The sequence below is a fragment of the Cryptomeria japonica genome, chromosome 7 (assembly GCF_030272615.1).
Source record: "Cryptomeria japonica chromosome 7, Sugi_1.0, whole genome shotgun sequence".
NCBI lineage: Eukaryota > Viridiplantae > Streptophyta > Pinopsida > Cupressales > Cupressaceae > Cryptomeria > Cryptomeria japonica.
The window spans coordinates 677,657,105-677,679,293 of NC_081411.1; the positions used below are offsets into that span (position 1 = coordinate 677,657,105).

At 38.9% G+C, this 22,189-nt stretch overlaps 1 protein-coding gene across 5 annotated transcripts in view; it reads left to right on the plus strand.

The window, feature by feature from the left end:
* The window catches only part of LOC131040382 (probable pre-mRNA-splicing factor ATP-dependent RNA helicase DEAH9), a 229,780-nt gene that overhangs the window by 14,396 nt on the left and 193,195 nt on the right, over positions 1 to 22,189 (plus strand). For all 5 annotated transcript variants that reach the window (XM_057973290.2, XM_057973287.2, XM_057973289.2 and 2 more), the window contains exon 4: positions 1,632 to 1,721. In XM_057973290.2, the coding sequence (XP_057829273.2) occupies positions 1,632 to 1,721 (90 nt within the window). The remainder of the gene's footprint in view (positions 1 to 1,631; positions 1,722 to 22,189) is intronic.

The following is a 22,189-nucleotide window of genomic DNA, read 5'->3' on the forward strand; positions in this document are numbered from 1 at the left end:
AAAAGGTTCCAATGCAGATCAGTTCACTGACCAGTCTGAGTGCTGAGTGCTCATGATTTGTCATGAGATTCAGCAGATTTTTTCTCCTACAATTTCAAAGTTGAGCCTCAATAATTTAAATTTAAATTTTTCTTATCCTTCTTTCTAAAGAACAATTTCCCTGTTTGTTTTTTTACTTTATCCATTTCCCTATTTCCTTTGTCAGTCTGTTATTTCTCTATTTATCTATTGTCCTCCATTTCCTCCTGTTTGCTTGATTAGTAAGTTGGATTGGTGACCTGCTATAATTGCAAGTGTCATTAGCTTACTCTGTGATTGAGGCTTAATTTTCTTGCCCACAGCTTGCTTGGAGCTTTTCTTGTATTAAACTTGCTTGCTACTTTCCTTTTGTTGCATAAAAAATGTTTTTTTGGTCAGGCCTCATTTAGTCCATTTTAAATTGAAAATTACCTGTACATAAATATTTTTTTGTCTCCCGTGCATTTTTCCTTTTTCTTGGATATGGTTGAATACCTGGGATGGTCTCTTATGGTTGCCCTTGTTTCTTGACCTAATTTGGCTTCACTGCTGGCATAATTATTTGCTATGAAACCACTCCCTTCTATTAATGCTTATTTCTTCTTCCACCTGCCTTGTTGATATGTAGTATGTACAGTCAACCTGCCTGTGTGCTGGCTTGGCTGTACACTCCACCATTTGGGTTTTCATCTTCTAATTTAGCCAATTCATGCATATAACTGACCTTATTGTGTGCTGATCGACTGTACACCAAGAATGGCTTGCTCTTTGTGGTGACTGACTGAGTTGTGTGGTAAGGTTGTTTGTGTTGTTTGATCACACTATCATAGAGATGATTTCTTGCTCTCCTTTTGGGCTGTTTAAATTGTACGTCAATCTAACTGTGGAATGGCTGATTGCAGCCCAAAATAAGTCTCTGTTTTCAAACCAAAACTTTCTTGGTCAGTTGAGTGGATATCTAAAACTCTCATGTAAACTTATTGAAGGATATCTTCCAATGGTTTGGTACTTTGAGAAGAAAATAAAATGCTTATTGAAGAATCTGCTCTTGTTGGTTCTCCTCCCCACTTGATAAGTTGATAGAGGGCTTGCATGCTTTTCATATGTTATGGAAGTGAAAATCAATGCAACTTTGCTTGGTATAAATCTAATAACCAGATCTTTAAACTCTAAGGAACCTTTTGTCTGTGGGGTACAAACAAGAGTTTTCTTTCAACTGAGGACCTTTGAAGTGCACCTCTATAACCATATAACCATCTTAATCAGCTCACATATTTTTTCATTGGAATTTCATCTTATGCACTGCATTAGTTTTTGTTCTGCTGTTCTGGTACCAGATCTTGGTTGTTCAATTAATGTGCTGTAAATGTTTTTGTTTGTATTATGTGGTTTATCTATGAGTCAGTTTAAATCTTCTTTTTCCAATACAACTCTGCAAATTTCAGAAATAGAATCTGATAAGTCACAATTATGACAGCTTTATCTGTTATGTTTATTATCTTATTTTATTGTTATTATACATGGATAAAATAAGATTTTTTTAGGACAACTTTGGCATGCTTGATTCTTTGAAATTAATGATTTGCTATAACATTCTTAAATATGCTTTCCAGACAGTTGCTTCAAGGGTGGCAGAGGAGATGGGTGTAAAGGTTGGTGCAGAAGTTGGGTACTCAATACGTTTTGAAGATGTTACTACTCCGGTATATACTTGAGAAAATACACCATAATTAGGATAGGCATACTAAATTAAGTTTTGGAAATATGATCAGTGCATCTTTTTCTTTTGTAAAGCCTAACAATTAAGTGGTTCAATACACATGGATTTATGTTGATGCTGTGTTCATAATTGCCATTAATCATGAATCCATGCATGTAAGACGCGTTATTTATAAAGCCAAGATTCAATTGCTTATTGTATAAGGTATCGTTTATTGTGTATAATAAATATGCCTTGTTTGTTTCTAATGATATCCAACACACCATATTATTGTATACAATTTATCTTCAAGTCTATTCACTTCTCACTTACTCCATATGTAGTAATGTTGCAGAAAATTCTGGAAGGTTGATGCTGCTTGTGTCAAGCTTTGCAGATAATTGTGGATTGCAATGAAGTTTTGGGCTATTTTAATTGTCTTTAGAGGCTATATGATTGTCAAAGCAAGGTGGAGAATTTATTACTAAATCCTATTTGTTTTGGTCAAGATGAAAGAATATAACCTCAAGGCTTTTTCTGTAGAATTATAATCTTCCTTTTAAAACTTGTTTCTGAATACCATGATCTATGCTTTCATCCCTATCAACAAGATCATCCACTCAACAGACTACCTAACATCTGCTTCTCAATAGACAAAGACTGATAGGGTCACAAATTCATCTTCTGAGGAGGTCATGGCTTCCTCCCAAAATGCAAATCCATCCAGTCTGAATTTGAGAACTGCCGTGTCAAACAAATCAAACTAATCAAACCAGATTTGCAAGGACGAGTTATTAAATTTCGTACATTCATGCACAAAGAACAGTAAGAAATCCCACTTTCCCCTCCAAAAATGAAACTTTTTAAACCCCTCCAAAGCATCATTTCTCAATAGATAATGTTTGCAAATTCATGGGCACTTTTCCAGGCCAAAAAACCTTAGACAATGTTTCTAGGAAAAGTAGAGGCCTGTTGGATCTGTGCACATCTTTATGATACCTAAAAGGTTTTTCATGGCTATCTTCTCCTTGAAATAAGAAAAGACGATGCCTTGCAAGGAGATCATTGATTTATGCAAAGATCAGGGTTTTTTTCTTTAGAAAACGTTGGTCACTCATCTTTAGCTTGACAGAGGATCTTCCAAGAATTGTGCCTTTTTATTAGTTGACTAGTAGATAATTTATTCTTCATCATCTTTGGAGCAAACCAAACATCCTGCACTATGAATTTTATTGCATTATTGAGCACAATCCAAATATCCTCTTTCCTGTCTAGTGCATGTGTTTTATGATCAAAGTGCTAGTCTCTACAGTAAGTGAAATCTTCGTATGCACCAGAATCAAAGAACCAACAACTAGTTGTGTCATTGTTGTCTCAGGAAGGCACCATAATCAAATAACAATTAAAGCACACCTTTACTAGAGTTCAATCATTGACAAATTCTGCTCCACCTTGTCTGTTAAGGTGGAGCAGACATGTACCTAGGGTGGTTCTGCCACATAAATTCTCCAGCAAGGTTGTTAAGTTTTAATGATCAGATTAGATAGGCAATAAATCAAACACAAATGCACAGATATTATCCTGAGAAAACCTTCCTCTTGAAGGTGAAAAACCCAGCAAAGAAGTTCCTTTATATATATTGATGTACAAGATGTCTTTACAATGAATTTGCTTCACACGTGAAGCTATATGAATGGCAATAACCAGAATATACGATCTGCTATGGAAATCTGTCTTCCTTACCGATTCACAAACCGCTGTAGATAAATATCAACAGACTGCTGAGTGAATGATATAACTGCTGTAGATAGAACACAATCTTGATGTATGCAATCTGCTTGTATGTGATATACCGATCTGCTGTAGAAGATCACGAACTGTAGAAGAATATTAATATGCTGATCAAGGAATAAGATTCACTTGTATGTAGATTCGATGCCTTGGAAGTGAGAGGGGACCAAACTATATACACATGCATGGATGATGCCAAACAATACGTCTCCTCCAAAGGTCGGCTTCTTATTAAACCATCATGTTGCTTCATTGGAGATCGGTTATATTTTAACCAACACATTTTTTGTTTGACATAGATCATGACTTAATAAACATGTCTTATAATCCAAGGGGTGGCGAATTACACTTAATCATATTTATAAACACAAACATTGGCAAGGATATAAACGATGCATAGATAAATCGATCCACAAAATGTCTAAGGCCAGAAGGCCAATTAGACATTTGGATTTGCAAAGTCGGTTTAGGGAAGAATCTGACCGACGCTATAACATCAACAAAGGTCACTAAGACAGGGCAGAAATGTTAGTGATTTCTTCCTTGCAAATGAAAAGATAACAAGCTGTCAGTGAGATATACTTTTTGTGTGGTGAAGCCAAGTTCTTTTTCTGCCAAATGTCAGAAAATAATAAATATGGCTAATAGGTTAGTAATTGATGCCAAAGCCAGCAATATGAGGTTTTAGGTTTAAACTTAGCACACTTTTTAGTAGCTCAAACCATAAAAAGTTCCACCTAAAATGTGGCAATAAGCTGTTGAATGTGTGCCAAGGTGGGAAAAGGCATCAAATAGTTCTGCCAGCAAACAAGGAAATAGTGGCCAAACCATAGTTGCTCTCTGCCAGTACTTATAGGGTGTAAAATTAGACGTAAACCCAGGTGTGCATATCCTTTGGCTTTGCAAGTTTGTGATGGAAAAACCAAATAGTGGCTAAGTGTTCATTGGTGCCTGCTCAGGATGTTTCTGCCATCATTTTAAGGAAAACGTAAGACAAAAGTAGGTATGCTCTATAATGGTTTGACCAGCTAAAATATCCTACATATGTGCCTAAATGATGGCAATTTAATAAGTGAAGTGTGACCCTGTTTAAAATCAGATTAGTAAAGACAGATTGGCGCACATAGAGTGCCTTAGCCGCTTACTTTCTCTGCCCTATGCTTAGTTGGTGCAGGAGCACCTACCTATGAAGGCATGAGCCAGGAACAAGATGATTTTCTATTAGTTAGAAGCAATGTAATAAGACCCTATGGGTCCTTTTTGTAATTCAATGTCCTAGGAGTGTGACAAGGTTGTCCATGTTTGGGTCAAATTGTCATCTAGGGTATGGCAGAGCAAATTGAGTCAATAAGGGTCACAATGGTCTAAACTGAGGGATCAAGTGACCACTAGTCTATTTGAGTCATTTTTGATGTTTTAAAATCAAATGTAATCATTTTGGGGGACTATGATAGTCTAGAGTCTAAGTTGGTCAAATTATGCAAAAGTTGTCATATTGACAATTTGTTGTCATGACAATTTTGCACTTTTTGTAAATCGGGATTCTCCAACGGTCAGTTTGGTTTGAAAAACAGTTGGAGGAGGTTGTGTTTGTTTGGGAAACACCTTAAAAGGCCCCAAACACCAAAGAATGTATGTGGGTTGAGTTGGTTGATTTGGAAAGAAATTGAAACATCAAGAATTGTTGGAAACTCGAAGAAACCGTTTAATTTCTGTTGATTGCATACTGAAGGTGGATTGGTAAGAATGCCCATGGCATAGATCCTGTAACTAGATTGTTTTACCTTTGTTTTGCTTTCAGTGTGAAGTCTTGAAGTGATCGCTGCCCCATTCTACAAGCAAATCTCTACTGGGTAGCCTAAAACCTTCTAACCCCTATGGCTTGACTGCAATAATGGGTTTTGGCCTATCAATCCTTACCTGAGCACTCTGCTGTTACAAGAGATGATATGCCACTATATCATATGTCAGTACCAGAAGCCATTAAGAGGATACAATAGGATGAAGAGGATGGAGAACTAACCCTAGTCTTGCATCTCTATGTGACAGACCGATTTGATAAGTGCAGTGGGTGAGAATTGAGTGGTAGAGCACTGAAAAAGGGTTTGAATGTGCTAGAAGAGTACTTTGGAGGTTTACATGACATTTCATGGTCAGTGATGGTCACCCATTAGGAGAACCAAACCAGTTTGTGAAAGGCGTTTAGTCAAATAGGTCTAAAAGCCCTATTAGGTCTGTTAGTGCAGCACCGGTTGGAATACTTGCAAGTTGATCCGGTATCAGAAACTAAGATATTGTTTAGAACTCCCAAAAGGGTATCCGAAAATACAATTTGTTTGTCTAGATCCTCAGGGTGTCAAAAGTTATCACCTGATTCCCTCAAAAGGAGGCCTAATAGCAACCAGTTCAGGTTTGTGGGCGAATGAGTCAAGATTGATGTTCCGGTGGATCTAAACCATGAAATCCTATTTCATTTGTGTTAAGGTGTTGTGAGAACACCCCTCCAAGGATTGTTGTATTGAATTGGTCAAGTGGGCCATTCAAACCCTTAAGCCTAGTAGTAGCCCACTCATTGTATGCAAGGGTGTGTATAGTCACAGAAGAACTTGAGAAGTGTTAGTGTCTGTAAGTGGACATAGTGGAGCCTTGGGGTTTCCCAAGGTGTTTTTTGGTGTCATTGAACCATTGTTTGACTTGGTGTTGTGTAAGGATCGTTGGAAACAAGGATTACCGGTTGAGTCTGTGAGCCTGAGAAGTTGACTGGTTAACCCCCTTCCGTTCTGTTGCCTCCTCATCATTGGTCAAGAATATGTAAAGAGGTTGGAGTTTTAAACATACAATGAAGGGCTCAATGCCTAGATGAAGACAACTGTTGTTCAATTTTATTAGCAAATTCACATTTGCTGTTCATAGCAGAAACAAGGTCGTTTATTCACGATTTTTTAGGTATTTGGAGGAGTTTTCAGTGCCATTATAAATGGTTTTGAGGTACAGCAGTAGTCAAGTGCATTTTAAAAACTTGTCTCTGCTGGTGACAAGGGATTTCCAGCCTCCAATGCTGATGTGAACAGCCATTACAGTCCTAAACTGAGTGCTCCTCACTTCTAAGCAGTTGTCTTTCTTTTCTAGTAGGTCGAAATTGATCAAAATCCGCATGCCAAAACCCTAGGACAAGCAATGAAGAGGAATTCATTTTTTAGAGTTTGAGTTATTTTTATGGAAGCTTCAATGAAAGTGTTTCCAAAGTAAGTTTTTAAATTTGGACTATGTTACCTCGAGTTTCTGGGACGAGGACAATAGGGAAGGGGAGATATGTTTTGGGGACGGAGATTTTTTTTGCCAATTTTGGGGATGGCTAGGGGATGGCAAAGGGGAAGGTTATATAAAATATAGGGAAAATTTAAAATATATAAGGGAGTTTTAAATATCCATGTTTTATAGGGAAAATCTAAAATATATAAGGGAGTTTTAAATATTCATATGAAAACATGGATACAACATGCATATATACATTGAATTTATATGAAAACATGGATAAAGCATGTATATATACAATGTACATTATATAAAATTAACATATAACATTTATGTTCAATTGATGCGCTTGTTTGACCATCGATATTAATGGTATTGATTAGTCTACACTAGCCATTCCCATTGATAGTCATTCCAGTCCAAGCATGTGAGTTTGAAGGAGTATGAGTGGTTTCCAGTCTGAAAAGTATGACCTAGTATAGGTTGTACCTCTTGCAGATCTGGTGTGATTTGCTGGGTATGATTCCCTACATTTCTTGGCCCCTTTGTTGTTGTTTGGTGGTGCTGGTGGTGTAGGTTGCCGCTGGGCAATGTTAGGGGATGTTTGATGAATCTTGAAGCCGTTTTTGACCAACAAACATTAGACCCGCAATTAAGTTTGAGCTTTGCATCATGCTTTCCAGGCTTGACATTGATCATTCAAGCACTTGTTTGCAAGTAGTTCATTGTTTCTTTCTAGTTGGAGGATATTTTGATAGCATTTTATTACTATTATGAACTACAACCATTTCTTTATGCACTCTGTAATGTCCCTTCCTTAGGCATCTTAGACTTGAGCGGAGGTTGGCCTACTATTAGGGTCTCGTAGGTCAGCAGTGTGGTTTGAGGACCCAACCGGGGGTTGTGGAACTCAACAGGGAGCTTTTCGGGTCTTTCAAATTGGAATTCTGGGGTTGAATCCATGCTTAAAATTGAAATATTAAAGTTGGCCTTACATGAATAGTAAAAAGTGAATAGTAATAGAGAAACATAAGATGAATAGTAAAAAGTGCCCATATTGTTTTTAAAAGGGGGCCAAGTTTACGATGAAGAATTAGACCCTCAACGATATTTTATGATTTTTAAGGCCAAATAGTAACCCCAAAATAGATAAAAAAGCATTTTGTCTATCAATTGGATTTATTTTTATGTCTTCAATTTTTAGAACAGCAGCAAGCTTGAGAGTTTGAGCAGTTTGGAGCTTCTAGGAACACAAACTTCTGGGAGAGTCTGGAGATTTGGACGAAAACCCATCTCTCCTGTTGACAAGTTTCATTAGTATCCAGCTTCAATGTGCAGACGACAGCCTTAATTGGGGTTTTGAGTGCAAATTTATCAGTTTGAGGGCAGATTTTCTTCAATTAATTGCAGGGCAGACCTTCTAGAGGTCAATACCACTCATTTCTAGTTTATTTTCAGCCAACCGCTCCATTTTGGAAAGGACATCAAACCCTAGGTTGTATTTGGGGTTAGTAGTTAATATTGGAGCTGATTTTTATATTCCACCTGCTCGAAATTTGTATCAGACTTTAATGCTCAATTAAAGGTATGTACATCAGTCTTTTTAAGTGAAAGAAAGATATCTTAATTGCCTTCTTAATGTGTTATGCATTATTCTATGTTGTATCAGCTATTTCTTTCACTTAGCATTCAAAACATTGTCCAAAAACTCTCAATAACCCAACAAAACAAAGAAATCAGTCAAACCCCCACTTAACATACGCTGACCAAAGACTTATCAGCAAAACAAACAGTTGGTTTGGATCGGATTTGGTTAGAATTGGGTTGGGGATCTTTCAGTGGTATTAGAGCTTGGATTTTGCCAGCTTGTTGGGTTATATCAAGTTGTGCATACTTCAATGGATTGGTTTCCAGTTGGGACAGTGAGATAGGTCATCATGTTGGGGTTGTTTAGCAATAAACAAGTATTGAAAGAATTTGAACAAACACAACACAAGATCATTCGTAAATTGCTGCATGTTGAAGATTCTCTTTCAAGGAAAATAAAGCACGCTAATGGTTCATCTCCATATACAGGGACAATTAAGAGACCTCATGCCATGGCAACAAATGATGCAATTATAAGCAGCTACCATAAGTATTGTTCCCTTCCTAAGAAGATACATGACCTCTTTTCCTTCACACAATTTATGGGTGTACCTGAAGAGGATGATGATGATTTGTTATCTATAATTTCACATCAGCAGTGTAAGAGGAAAGATTATTCAAATGAAGTATGCAAAAATCTACATGAAGAATATGATAAACATGCAAACCCGGTTCATGAAGACAAAAGGATAGCATTGGGGAGTGACTCACATGAGGCTTCATCATCTTTGCGAGAAGATTCACAAGAGGATTCTATAGGAGAGATAAGCATGACTTGCCTTGATGTAGGGCATGAGATTGGCATGGACAATGATGGTATGGATTCTTTAGGTAATTGTTGATGTGTTTTTTATGCACATAACAATACAAAATAAATTACCAAAGTAATTTACCCTCTCTTGAACAAAATCACCTCAGATGCTAAGAATGAGATCAACTAAAATGATTCCAAGGTTTCTACATGTCAGGTCTTGACGAGTGGGTAAGTTCAGTGGTTGATGTGAATTGCTGTGTTTCACTTTGGGGACTTACGCAAATGTTTGGATTATCATGAATGATGCGGAATAGGTGTGCTGACAACTTAAGATTTATCAATAAGGCTCTGGATTTACTTTTTACTAAAAAAGGGGGAAAAAGAATAGGGTTCAGGAATCTATTCTAAAACTAGGATTGTAGGAAATGATGAATGGATTAATGGAATTAAACCAGGCAAGGTCTCACAATCAGGTATTGAGACAAGCTTAGTGCAATCATCTAAGGTATACTTAATGATTTTCAGACTAATACCATCAAACATAGACACCATCCAAGTTGATGCTTGTCAACGGACGCATAATAGTTGAAGTTATGCTTATTCAAATTCCAGTTGACCACACAAGGCACACTTACCAGCGGTAAGAGGCTAGTGGTATGGACTAAGGATTCCACACAAATGAATTCAACAAATCTTTCATTCAATCTAACATACATGAAAATAAATTCTAATCTAAATTCTAATCTAACTTGGAGGAATTGAGAACCATGAATGCAAAGACAACATTTGAAGAGCAAAATCACCAACAATTGAACAATGATTAGGATTCAAATAGCTGTAGCATATACCAACAATTCTACAAAAACTCTCTCTTACAAATGAGAGACAAAGGGGCATATATAGAGTCTCTTACAAAATGGATGGCCCAGATTGATCTAAGATCAACGGCCGAGATCATGCCAACAAAACCCTAGAATTGCCCTAATTAGGGTTACATCAAAAATGGTGCCACCAACATATGGCCCAATGAAAAGATACCTAGTCATCATATAGGGAATCTTCTAGAAGATTCCTTCCTGCATCTCTCTCTCCTAGCATACTCCAAGAATCTGGCCAATATTGAATCTAACTCCTTCATGGAAATGCTAGGCAAGGTATCTGTTGTGACCATTTCACACATCGCCCCATTAGAATGGGGACCCCCTCTTTTTGCTTTTGTTTTGCTTGTTCTTCTCTCTGCTTTTAGGGTTTTGAGTGAGTGAGTGGTCTGTCTGGGCTAGGGCTAAACCTTAAGGGTTCCTTTTGACGTCATTCAGGCTAAGTCCAGTCAAATTTTGGAAAATTGTTAAGTGTCTTCCTGAAGAATTGAGATTGTTGAAATAAGGTAAGCCTGTCAGGGGAGTCAAATAGGTCTCAGGTTAAGTCTAGATTGAAGGTCTTTAGGGTAAGGTCTAGTTTGTTTCCTGGTCTAAGTCAGTTAAACACAGTCAGTGAAGAAAGTGAGTCTAGTGGGCTAAGTTGAATAGGTGAAGAAATAGATCAAGAGCCTGATAATGCCAAATTCGCTGCTGACCCTCGCTGAGGGCCCAGGGCAAAAATCCTTGTAGACTGGATTTCCTTCACAATTTTGGATAAGTGTTGAGATGTTTTAAGAGGATTTTGGTGTGTTCTTGCCTGGGTAAGTTTTGATCAATTTTTGGAGAGTAAGATGATGCCTGAAATAGAGAAGTCACTCCTGACCCTTCTTGAGGGTCCAGGGCGAACTTCATCCTAAAACACAAATTCTTGTTTTGAGAAGGCTTGCTAACTGGTTCCTGGCCTTGAAAATGACCTAACTCTGCCTTGTGAAGTGATTGGAAACTTAAATTTTGAACAGTTTAGCCAGAAAGGGTAATTTCGCTCCTGACCCTTGCTGAGGGTCTAGGGCGAAAATGTTATTTAAGGCATATTTGTCACTGACTTTTCTAATTTGTTTTGTGTAGGGTCTCCAGGAAGGATGATTGGACGTGACTTGATGCTTTTGAAGATTTGAAGGCATGAAAAATGATGAATTTTGGAGGCTAAGGGAAAAATCGTTCCTGACCATTGTTGAGGGCCCAGGGCGAAATTCTGATTTCCCTCATCTTGCAGTGAAAAAAGGACCAAGTGTTGGACATGAATGGAAAATGAATGACTTTCTCCACCCGCCTGAAGGAGTTTTAACTTGAAATGATGAAGAATTTTGTTGAAAACCTCAAAATCGCTCCTGACCCTTGCTGAGGGTCTAGGGCGAAAAATCTTATGGAGGTCAGTTCTAGCCTTGTTTGGTCGATTTGAGATGTCAAAGGCATGGTGAAGGATGGAATGAGCGTGATAAAATATCCAGACTTAATTGAAGATGATGAATTGAAGGAGTTTTGCCCAAGAAGAGTAATATCGCTCCTGACCCTCTCTGAGGGTCCAGAGCGAAATTCTTTACAAGCATATTTTTTGACTTTTCTTGGACATGAATTTTTATTCATAGCATGAAGCAAGATGAAATCTTCCTTAGCAAAGACATTTCATGATGAAAAGTGAAGCATTTTGGTCTAGATGGCAAAATTCGCTCCTGACCCTCTCTGAAGGCCCAGAGCGAAATTTTCAAAAGCACATTTATCTTGCAAAGTCAAAATGATTTTTATGATTGGAATGGATGAAAGCAAGTGTGCTTTACCCATTGAATATAACTTGGACTATCAACAAGGAAGCAATCAAGCCAAGATTGGAAAATCGCTCCTGACCCTTACTGAGGGCCCAGGGCGAAAAACTTAATATTCAACCTTTTCCTCCGAGTTTGGACAAATCTAAGCCTAGACATGAGCTTGAAATGATGTTTAAATTGCCTTGAAGTAAAAAAGGATCGTGGAGAGTCAAGATTTTGAAGGCAATTACAAAAATCGCTCCTGACCCTTGCTGAGGGTGCAAGGCGAATTTCTAAGTTTCTCTCCTTTCTTTGAAGAATTAAGACAAAATCTCGCTTGGGCAGAAGGACGATGTAATGTATTTTGCCTTAGAGGTGATTTGGAGACTTAGAGATGAAGGAATATGCCTAATTTGCAAAAGTCGCTCCTGACCCTTGCTGAGGGTCCAGGGCGAAAATCATAAAACCAACATATTTCCTTCAAAATTGTGCTAAGGCAAGATTGTGCTAAGGTAGAAAAGCCCTTCAAAAACATGATGAATGATGATTTGCCTAGAGAAGTTGATGATGCTAAGCCAAGAAGCAAAAATCGCTCCTGACCCTCTCTCAGGGTCCAGGGCGAAAATTTTGAAAACTCCCATTTTACCTTGCAACAACAAAGCCAATTTGGGTGAGATGGATAAAGTAAGGACATTGCCAGGTGATGAATAAATTTTTAATGAAAAATGATGGAGAATTAAGCCCAATTTGCAAAAATCGCTCCTGACCCTTGCTGAGGGTCCAGGGCGAAAAAACTTGAAAGAGGATTTTATTGCTTATTTTGGAGGCATTAACACGATCTAGCTTGATGGAGAGGTTTTTTGATAACGAAATGAAGATTTTTAGTCAAAATTGAAAAAATCGCTCCTGACTCTTGCTGAGGGTCCAGGGCGAAAAACACCAAAATCACACTTTTTTCTCCAAGTTTGATAGAGAAAAGTTTGGAAGTTAGTGAGAAAACCTATTTGAAATATCTTGAAGAGATTTTGAACGTTGAAAAATGCTAATTTTGAGCAAAATTAGGAAAATCGCTCCTGACCCTTGCTGAGGGTCCAGGGCGAAATTTCCTCTAAAGACATCATTTCCTTCAAAATTGTTGATGAATTAACTCCATAGTGCAAGGAAATGGACTTTGAGAGTGGCCTAGAGGGTTCGACGATCAAATTTAGGTGGATTTTAGCTAAAAATTGAAAAATCGCTCCTGACCCTTGGAGAGGGTCCAGGGCGAAATTGACATTTCCACCTATTTTCCTCATGCAAAATGTCAAAATTTGAAGTGCAACACCTTAACCGGATATCAATTTACCTTCCAGGAGATTTTGGAGTCAAGATGCGAAGTATTCAAGGCTAAAGTTGCAAAATCGCTCCTGACCCTCAGAGAGGGTCCAGGGCGAAATCATCATGGAGTTTCATTAAGCCTTGTTTTAAAAATTAATATTCTCCAATTTGCATTAGATCGCCAAAATTGCTAATTTTGAGGCATTTGGAAAATTAAAATTAAATTCACATTAAATTAAAGGCATTTTGGCATTTAATAAATTAATTTTAAGCCTTGAGAAAATCAAAATTTTACTTTGGAGGCATTTAAAATTAATTTTTTATTAAATTAAAATTCATTGGTGAGCGCTCAAGGCATTAATTTGCTTTTATTTTTCAAGTCGGCCACCCCTTTTGGAGATTTTATTTATTTTTTACCTCCTTTTTGCCAAGTCGGCCTAGGGGAAGCTAGGGGTGAGCGCTCTATATAATAGGGATGCTTTGATCAAGTCTAATCATTCATTCAATCATCCTTTTAAGTGCGAAATTGGAGAGCTGATTGGAGGTGCGAAATAGAGCTTATTTGGAGCAAATTTCTTCTAAGTGTTGAAGGCTAACTAAGGTGGAATCTATTCTTTTGAAGGCTAAAGGAGGCGCAATTCATCCAAGAGAGGGCTATGATCTAAACCTTGCCTAGCGAAGTTCATTTTTTCTTGCACCATTTTCAAAGGTCTTAGAGTTTAATACTCAAGGGGAGGTATGGAGAAATCATCTTAACATCCTTGTGTAAGACTTGTTTTTTTTGGAAACCTTTTCAGAAAAGTCCAAGTGATTGATTAGTTAATTAGGAAATGATAACTCTAGATTTATCATGAAGTTTCCTAATTAATATCTTTAATCTTCCTTTTGAATTTTAATTTCTACACTTCAAGGTATAGGGAACTAATTTCGAAATGTTGTGTAGGTATCAAGATTGCGACTCCAAAGGCAAGAGCATCTACTAGTCGCCCAGCTCTCATCAAGGAAGATCAGAAGAATGACGAATTGGAGACCAGGATCGTGTCCAAGTGGAGTAATATCAGAGACACCAACTTGGGAAACTTCAATGTGAAGAAGTTTCGAGAGGTCCCCTACATTGGCAAGCCATCACCTGTTGCGAAGAGGATAATTGAAAGTGGCATCATCAAGGCGGCAGGTTTCCCTCCAGCAGTCAAGTGTCATGAGCTGACGATCGAGTGTGCTCGCCACTATGACTCACAATCAAGGTCGATCGTATCCAAGGAAGGGAACACCTTAGCTTACCTTTCAGAGGAGGCTATAAGTGAAGCTCTTCATCTTCTAGAACATAAAGATATGATTTACAAAAGCCTAGAAGGAGCTAGATCAATGTATGAAGATGATCCCGACACTTGTCTGAATCTCATTAATAAGAATTGGTTGCTCAAAAGTCGTCCTCGCCTGAACAAGATTCCCAACACACCGCATAGGATTGATTTCCAGGAGGAGTACAGAGATTTGATAACTTTGCTCAATCGAGTTACAGGGGCTCCTCAAGCCTTCTACTTCGAGAAGTGGATGTTCTTCATTCAAGTGATAGTCCAAGGAAAATGAACGATTCATTGGGCTAGAATTATTAGCCATTGTCTGGATGTGCAGTTGAGAAGGCTAAGACCTACTAAATTATTCCACATGAGCTCATATGTCATATATGCCTTGATTAGGAGTTTCGAGTATGCAAGGCTACCTCACAGAGGAGTGATCGGAAGAGGACCCGGAGAAGTGAGAGTTTGTGACTCTTATGTTCATTTGCATCATCCTCCTAGAGGTGACTACAAGTTAGTCAATGATACCTTCACGATGAACATCACTAGGATATTGCAAGGTGGAATTCATAATCGACTATCTTTAGATCCACAAGAACTTGTGAAGAAGTATGGTGCATGGTTCATCCAGTTTCAAAAGTTTACATACATCAGAGTTCATGGGTGTCCTTCACCTCCCTACATGTTGCCGAGATATCCGACAGACAGGATAGTGCTACTTGAGGTGACCAGACAGTTGGCAGCTTATGCAAAGGCATCCAGACACAAGCATGGAAATGGAGTTCCCGTGCCCATCATATTGGGGAATTCAGTTGAGGTATGTCCTAATACTCAAGCCTCGGAAGATGCAGAGAAAGAATTAGCTTTATATTCATTCACATTCTTTGCCTCGAGGGAGAATTTTGATCCTCACGGTTATATGGAGGAGACAGTTGGTAAGAAGTACAAACACGAATTTCAGGTAGAGGACTTTTGGATGAATCTCTCAAGTGATTTAGAGGTTAAAAGAAAGATGCATTCCAGGCTACCCTTAGATCTCATCAGGAAATGCAAAGTATAGAGTAGCTGATCAAGCCTAAGATAATGGCAGATACCTCCAGTCGTCCTATGACAAAGAGGATAAAAGAGTGAAGATAGACTGGAACGAGCCTGAGGTTTTAGACTTGAGAGCTTTGATGGCTCCTGTTTTATCATGTACTCGCAGATGGGTGGATGTACAACATCAGAAGTTGAGAGAGCAGAACGTATCAATGACTTTTACTTTGGAGGCAAGGCCAAAAGAAGGAGAAGCAAGCGTGAGTGAGGACACTTCTCATCCTAGAGGCGCAAAGAGGAAAGAAAGACCTGAGAAAAGAGAATCTTCTCAGAAGAAGCAAGAGGCCAATCGAGATCGCCCATCAAGCACATCTTCTCGACATGAAAAGAAGGCAAGTCAAGCTGAAGGTCAAGAGAAGATGGTACTTGAGGTTGATGAATCTATGGAATCCATGGTGCAAAATGATAAGCCAGAGAAGGGACAGACACCTCAACATTCATCAAGTCAATGTCCCCGAATTGATGAGCTACAGGAAGATCAGGGAAATGATGATGAAGTGACATCTCCCCTCCGAGAAGATGAACCACTGCCGAAGGAAATACAAGTTAGAGAAACAAGATCCGCCATTCCGGATTGGTTAAAAGAGAGACTGACAAGAGTGATTGTGGTTGAAGAGGAAGAAGATGTATTTGATTTAGAAAGCCTCCTAGGAAATTCTCAAGAGGTAATGGAAAAGAAGATGGCCACAAAGATGTCCAAGGTGATAAGAGATGAGACAGGATCCAGGAAATTGCAAATAGCTACACCAGCAGTGGACAAGTATGAAGGTGAGATTCTTGCAGATGAGTATGACTTAGAAACATTTGAGCTTGGTCCACTCACTACTGAACAAGCAATGGAAGAAGCAACCGTTTCATTTGAAGCACTTAAAGACAAACTTAAGGAAGAAATGGAGAAGAATAGGAAACTTGAGAGAGAGGTCGGTGCTTGGAGAGGCTATTTTAGTCATCTCAATCAGCCCCTGAGACATCAGGATCCAGCAGTATCTCCTTTACAAGCACTTCCTCTCGAATTGGTTGGCGAAGCAGAAAGGGTGAAAAGCTTGGTACAGCTTATGAACTGTTGGATTGATAAATCCCACACGGTAGTTGTTGAATTTGCAACAAGAATGATGAAGACAATTCATTGAGCTATCCAGGTCCTTGAGATTATTCATAATCTAATGATAACTGTAGCTGCTTTCGCTCACACTAGAGATGTTATCATTCCTGTCCTGCAAGTAATAAGACAAACACCAAGACGGATCCTGGCACAAGAAAAGATAATGGATGGAGGAACTCATAACCTACTACAGTGGTCAGCTCTACTCCAGATGAAAGAGGTCCTTTTCGAGGACATTAGCACCAAATGCAGTCAAGTTGAAGGTATCATCCATCCAATTCAAGATAAGGTGTTTGAAGTATTGTGTACCATTCTTGGCAGGCGGATCGAGATTGAGACAGATGTGGACATCCAAGAGTTGGAGGATAGAGTCAAGGTCATCTTTTGCAAAGAAGAGAATGTCATCACAGATGAGCAACGAGACCTGATGGTCACTACCATGCTCCTGATTGAGAAGATCAAAGAACTTGAACCTGGATGGGAAACGACTCTTCTCACGGCTTTTGATCAAGTCATTCACTTGGAGGAACAAATGAAGAATCTTCCTGAGATTCCTATTGCTGAGATTGAAGGAATTGTGTCCAGATTCGTTGGATATGCTAAGGAGGAGCATAGGAAAGGGAACAAAGTTCTAGAAGAAAGGTTGTTATAGGATGATGTGGCATCTTAATTCTCATTGGTCTATGTTTCCTCGACTTTTGTGCCAATTAAATATTTGGCTACGCATTTAATAATGTTCATCTAAAGGGGAACTTTTTGTAGCAAACCCTAATTAGGGTTTAGGTGTCAAAATCTCAGCCATTGATCTTCTTTCGATTTGGGCCATTCATTGTAATTGAGGATGCTATACATACCCTCACTCATTTTCATTTTGTCATTAGATCATTAGATCATTAGAAGATAGAGAGATAGATAATAGTTAGAGCTTTGGAGAGAAGAAAGTTATTGTGTAGCAAGATTGAGTAGTGAAGAAAGAATTTTGAACAATTGTTGTCCATTTGGCTTTGAGATCAATAAAATATTGAAGTTATGGTGTTTTATTGCAATACTTGTGGCTATCTTCATGGTTGTTTATCTTCTTGAATCATTCTCAGTCGAAGTAGTATTTAAGTTTGAAGGACTAAGTCTTGATCTTTGGTGAGATTCATATCCAAACCACTAGTTTCTTACTGATTGTAAGGACGCCTTGTGTGGTCAACTGGAGATATTGAGATTGCTTGAACATTCAATTATTATTGAAATATTGATATGTATCTTTATGATAGTATCTATAGTCCTTGATGATTTGAGAATCACTAATCACCTTAGAAGATTGCATCAATTCCAGTAGAGTTGTAATTCCTTGGCAATACTGAAATTGGTAGAATCTTACCAAGTCTAGCCTACATTGAGTCATTCTCAGGATTAGATTAGCATTCATCCCTTGAAACCCTTATCTTTTGATCTTTTTTGAGAATCTGTTAGTATTAGGAAAACCTGTTCCTGCAGATCTAAAGAGCGTGACATGGACACGCTTTCTTAGAAAGTGCATAACACCCCTTGAAGAAACAAAATTTACAACGACCACTGGTGCTTATCCACACGTAGAGATCCTACAATGAAGAACCTTGAAGTCACCCTGATTGATCCTTTTCGCGATATCTTCAACATTCAGAGACTTTACTCAAGAGAGGATAAGGTACCATTTGGGTATTTTATTCTGTGTTTGGTTGTGTACAAAATACACGTCAACAGTATCCTGCTGTAAATCAATCACATCCAATGAATCCGAGCAAGCATTCAAAGTGTTCTCCCATTCTGGCATGAGCTTTTGCGAACTATGAACATGAATCAACAAAGAGACCAAGTCATCTATCTGACTCTTCTTCAAAGAGTCCAACTGACAAAAATACATAAATTTCATCTTGTCTCTTAATTCGGCTAAGTGTAAACCACTAGCATCACTAACATCAACACCCAATAATTCCTCAATCGAGGCAAGGATTTTCATTTGAATGTCCTGAATTAATCCTTCCATCTCCATACAACTCGATTGGGCGTTCTCATAAGCTGATTTCTTCAAGGCTAGTGCACAATACCAGCCATGGAAATTATATATGTCTCCACTGTGCACAATGTTCTCACTGACCAAGGTGGAATTTGGAACCTTCTTAAATGCCAGGAGGCGTGGAATAGTCTTCTCTTGGATAGGCCGGAATTCTTCCCAAACTCTCTCCAAATACTGGATTCTGAATACGAGCGTTGTTGTCTTATCATATGCTTGGACAAATTGAGTAAGGAAATCATCTCCCTGCTTTCTTGTGATTTCAATCCACTTTTCCACCTCTGAGTGTGTACCTCTTGCTACCTCGTAGTGTGAATGTATTCCATGGTCAACGGCAATAGGGGAAATAAGGGTGGGATCTCCACGCTTTGTCCCTGCAATATACTCTCTGAGTCTAATATTTTCTTCTCTGTACCTTTCATTCTCCGCAATCGCTGTGTCTAACTTTGCATTGATTGCCTGGAGGTTGTCACCAATCTCTTGGAATTCCTGCCCTGCGGATGGACGACCAAGGGCGATTGAAGTGATCTGGAAATCCATGGGAGTAGCAGTGGCCGCTGTCACGCCAGCTCTAGGAACAACAATCTGCGCAATCCGCATTCCTGTCTCATCTCTAGCTATGTGTGACAAAATCTCCGCTCTCTTGGGCTCCTTCTTCTTAGCACTCCTAGCTAGGTAGTCATCAATATCATCAATAGGCTGTACCTCTATCATTTGTTTACTTTTTTCCATGCTTCTCTTCAGCCATTCAGGAATAGCGGCCATTTCCATACCATCATCGAGACATATTTCTTGATCCAGTCCTTTCAATGTCGAGATAACATCCTCATTATCGTTAGGATTATCGTTAGTCCAATCATATACTTCATTTCCCAAGCTAACTTCCAAAAGGACAGTAGGGGATTCCGGCTGATCATTATTCTCATCTGGAGGTGCAGATGTTGTTGTGGCATGGAACTCTTGAATATTCTCTGGTAGTATCACTGTGTTGGAACATTGCTGAGTCTCCTTATTCGGTTCTGTTACTTCAATCACTTCAATTGATGAGACACTGGGAGGGGGTGAAGGAAGGATAAGTGGAGGAATGATAGTCTTCTGTTTCTTCTTTACATCCTCAATCTTCTTCCCTCTGGCCTTGACTTCTCTAGGCATGTTCTTCCTTCTCTTGGGAGCTTGACTCTCTTCGTCTGCATGAATTCAAACATCACTGACAGTCCTCTAATCATGCTCGGAAGTAGATTCTTCCGGCTTCATCCTTTAATAAGTGAAGGGAACACCCATGTCAACTAATTTGTTCATCTGCATATCTACCCATGTGCGGGAGAAATTCAAGACTTCTCTCATCAATACATTCAGGTCAGTCTCTTTTGACTCTGACCAATTTGGCAATAGGATTGCCTTCTTCATTTCATTCTCATAATGCGAGTGTGTATGATCTCTATCATCTAATACCTGATCAGGGATGAGGAAAAGTCCACACTTCCTCATTAAATCCACTGACATTTTGGACCACATTCTTCTCTTCACTGCTTGTTCATCCATCAGGTTAGCCCAATAATCTTCTATGTCAACCTTATGAGTGAACTTCTCTCCTCTGATCCTTTCGACCTTCTTGTTTGGATCAAATCTTTCTCTTTTCTTGTATGTTGCAAATCTGTAGAATGCAATCTCCTCACCTGCAGTGCTGACAGCTATGGCGGATTGGCAGACCTCTGACGTCTTCCCAAATGAAATAGGGAATGTCATTCTTGTCCTGTGCTTCTCTCTCTAGAAGCTGTCTTACCACTTCCAACAATATCATTCTGTCGGTAGGATACCTAGGAAGTCTGTAGGGTTCAGATTGAAACCCATGAATCTTGAGGTATGTGAAAGTGGGAAACTGTATATACCACGATCCATATTTCTCTATTAACTCTGTTGCCTCCTTGGACAATCTTCTGTGGATTCCGCCCTGCAGCATCCATGTGATGTACATAGTGAATGCATCATTCACTCTCTTATAGTCTTCAATTCTGTGCATACTCAGCTGGGGGTAGCATTCATAACTCTTAAATTGTCCTTGCCCATTCCCGACTTATCTTTTGCATATTAATCCTCTGTATGAAACAAATCGTGCAAGCAAGTACACCAGGTAGGAAGTCATGGTGAATGACTTGGTCCGCTCTACATCCTCAACTGGAAATCCAAATTGTCACTTATGATCTTGGACCAATTCACTAGTGTTCCTCTAAGACAATCCTGGATGAAGTAGAACATCGATCCATGAAATATTGCTCCTTGCGGCATTCCCATCACTCTATTGAGTACGAATATTAAATCACTATATTCCTCCTTAAAATCTATGCACATAAGTGTCTTGGGAGCCTTGGAATGATGAGACCTAGGCTCAATCATCCACTCTTTGTTAATTAAATTCTTACATACACCCATCTTCTTCGTGTATATGTCCGCATAATCCTCCTTGGTCACATCCTTCATGTCCGTTTTGCGTGGAATTCCGAACACCTCATTAATGGCATCCTCAGCAAGGTAGGCGATGACAACGCCCTTAGGACTCTTGATCATTCTTGTGAGCGGATCGTAACATCGTGCACATTTCAGGATCAACTCACTGCACTGTATGGACTTTGGAAACCCAGCGGCATGGAAAATGCCACTCTTCATAATATTCGCATATGCTGGAGAAGGAACCTGATCTCTGGATCCGAACATCCGACGCTGCATCTGAACGAAGTCCAGGAAATGCATGTTGGTATCAGTGATCTCCTTCCATCTGGATGAAATCTTAAACTCTGGATAAAATCCAGTCTCCAATGTCTTCAGCAACTCTTTCCTTTCTTTGTATCCTGACTTTGACATCGCACCGGATAAGTGGTGACTAAGGAAAGGTGTGAAAGATTGTGTTTTCACACAATGAATGTCTGAAGACACCTTCCGCAGTCAACAATGGAAGTCAAAATTCTGAAGACAACCTGAAAAATCAGACCTTCAAAAACATGTTGTAGTCTTCAAAATGTGCATAAAATCAATAAAAATCAGTTTTATTGATGATAACAATCATTTTTTGTAATGTAAGTATGGCTGGTAAAATTTAGTTTTCTGAGGACAAGTCTGAAAATCGAACACTTCAGACTTACCAGCACCTTGCAAAGTGGTTTAAATCCCTGAAAATGATGAAAAATTGCTAAGGAAACAACTCCAAGCAAATTCGCCAAAATTGGTTAGGTGGCTGGAAATGAAAATTTCTGAGGACAACCGCCTAACAATGGAGTTTCAGACCTGCAAAAACGATAAAATGGTCTAAAAAAATGCATAGAAAACTCCATAAAACACCTCCGAATGCTAAATGTTTAAGTTGGAATTGACTGGGCAATAAAAACTTAAGTCTGAAAATTAATGGCAGCCATTAATGGAGGTCAAAATCTGAAGCAAATCTCACATCTGAAGCGAATCAGCACGCTGGAAGTGATGGCAGCCACCAAACATGCATGAAAATCATCAAAATAG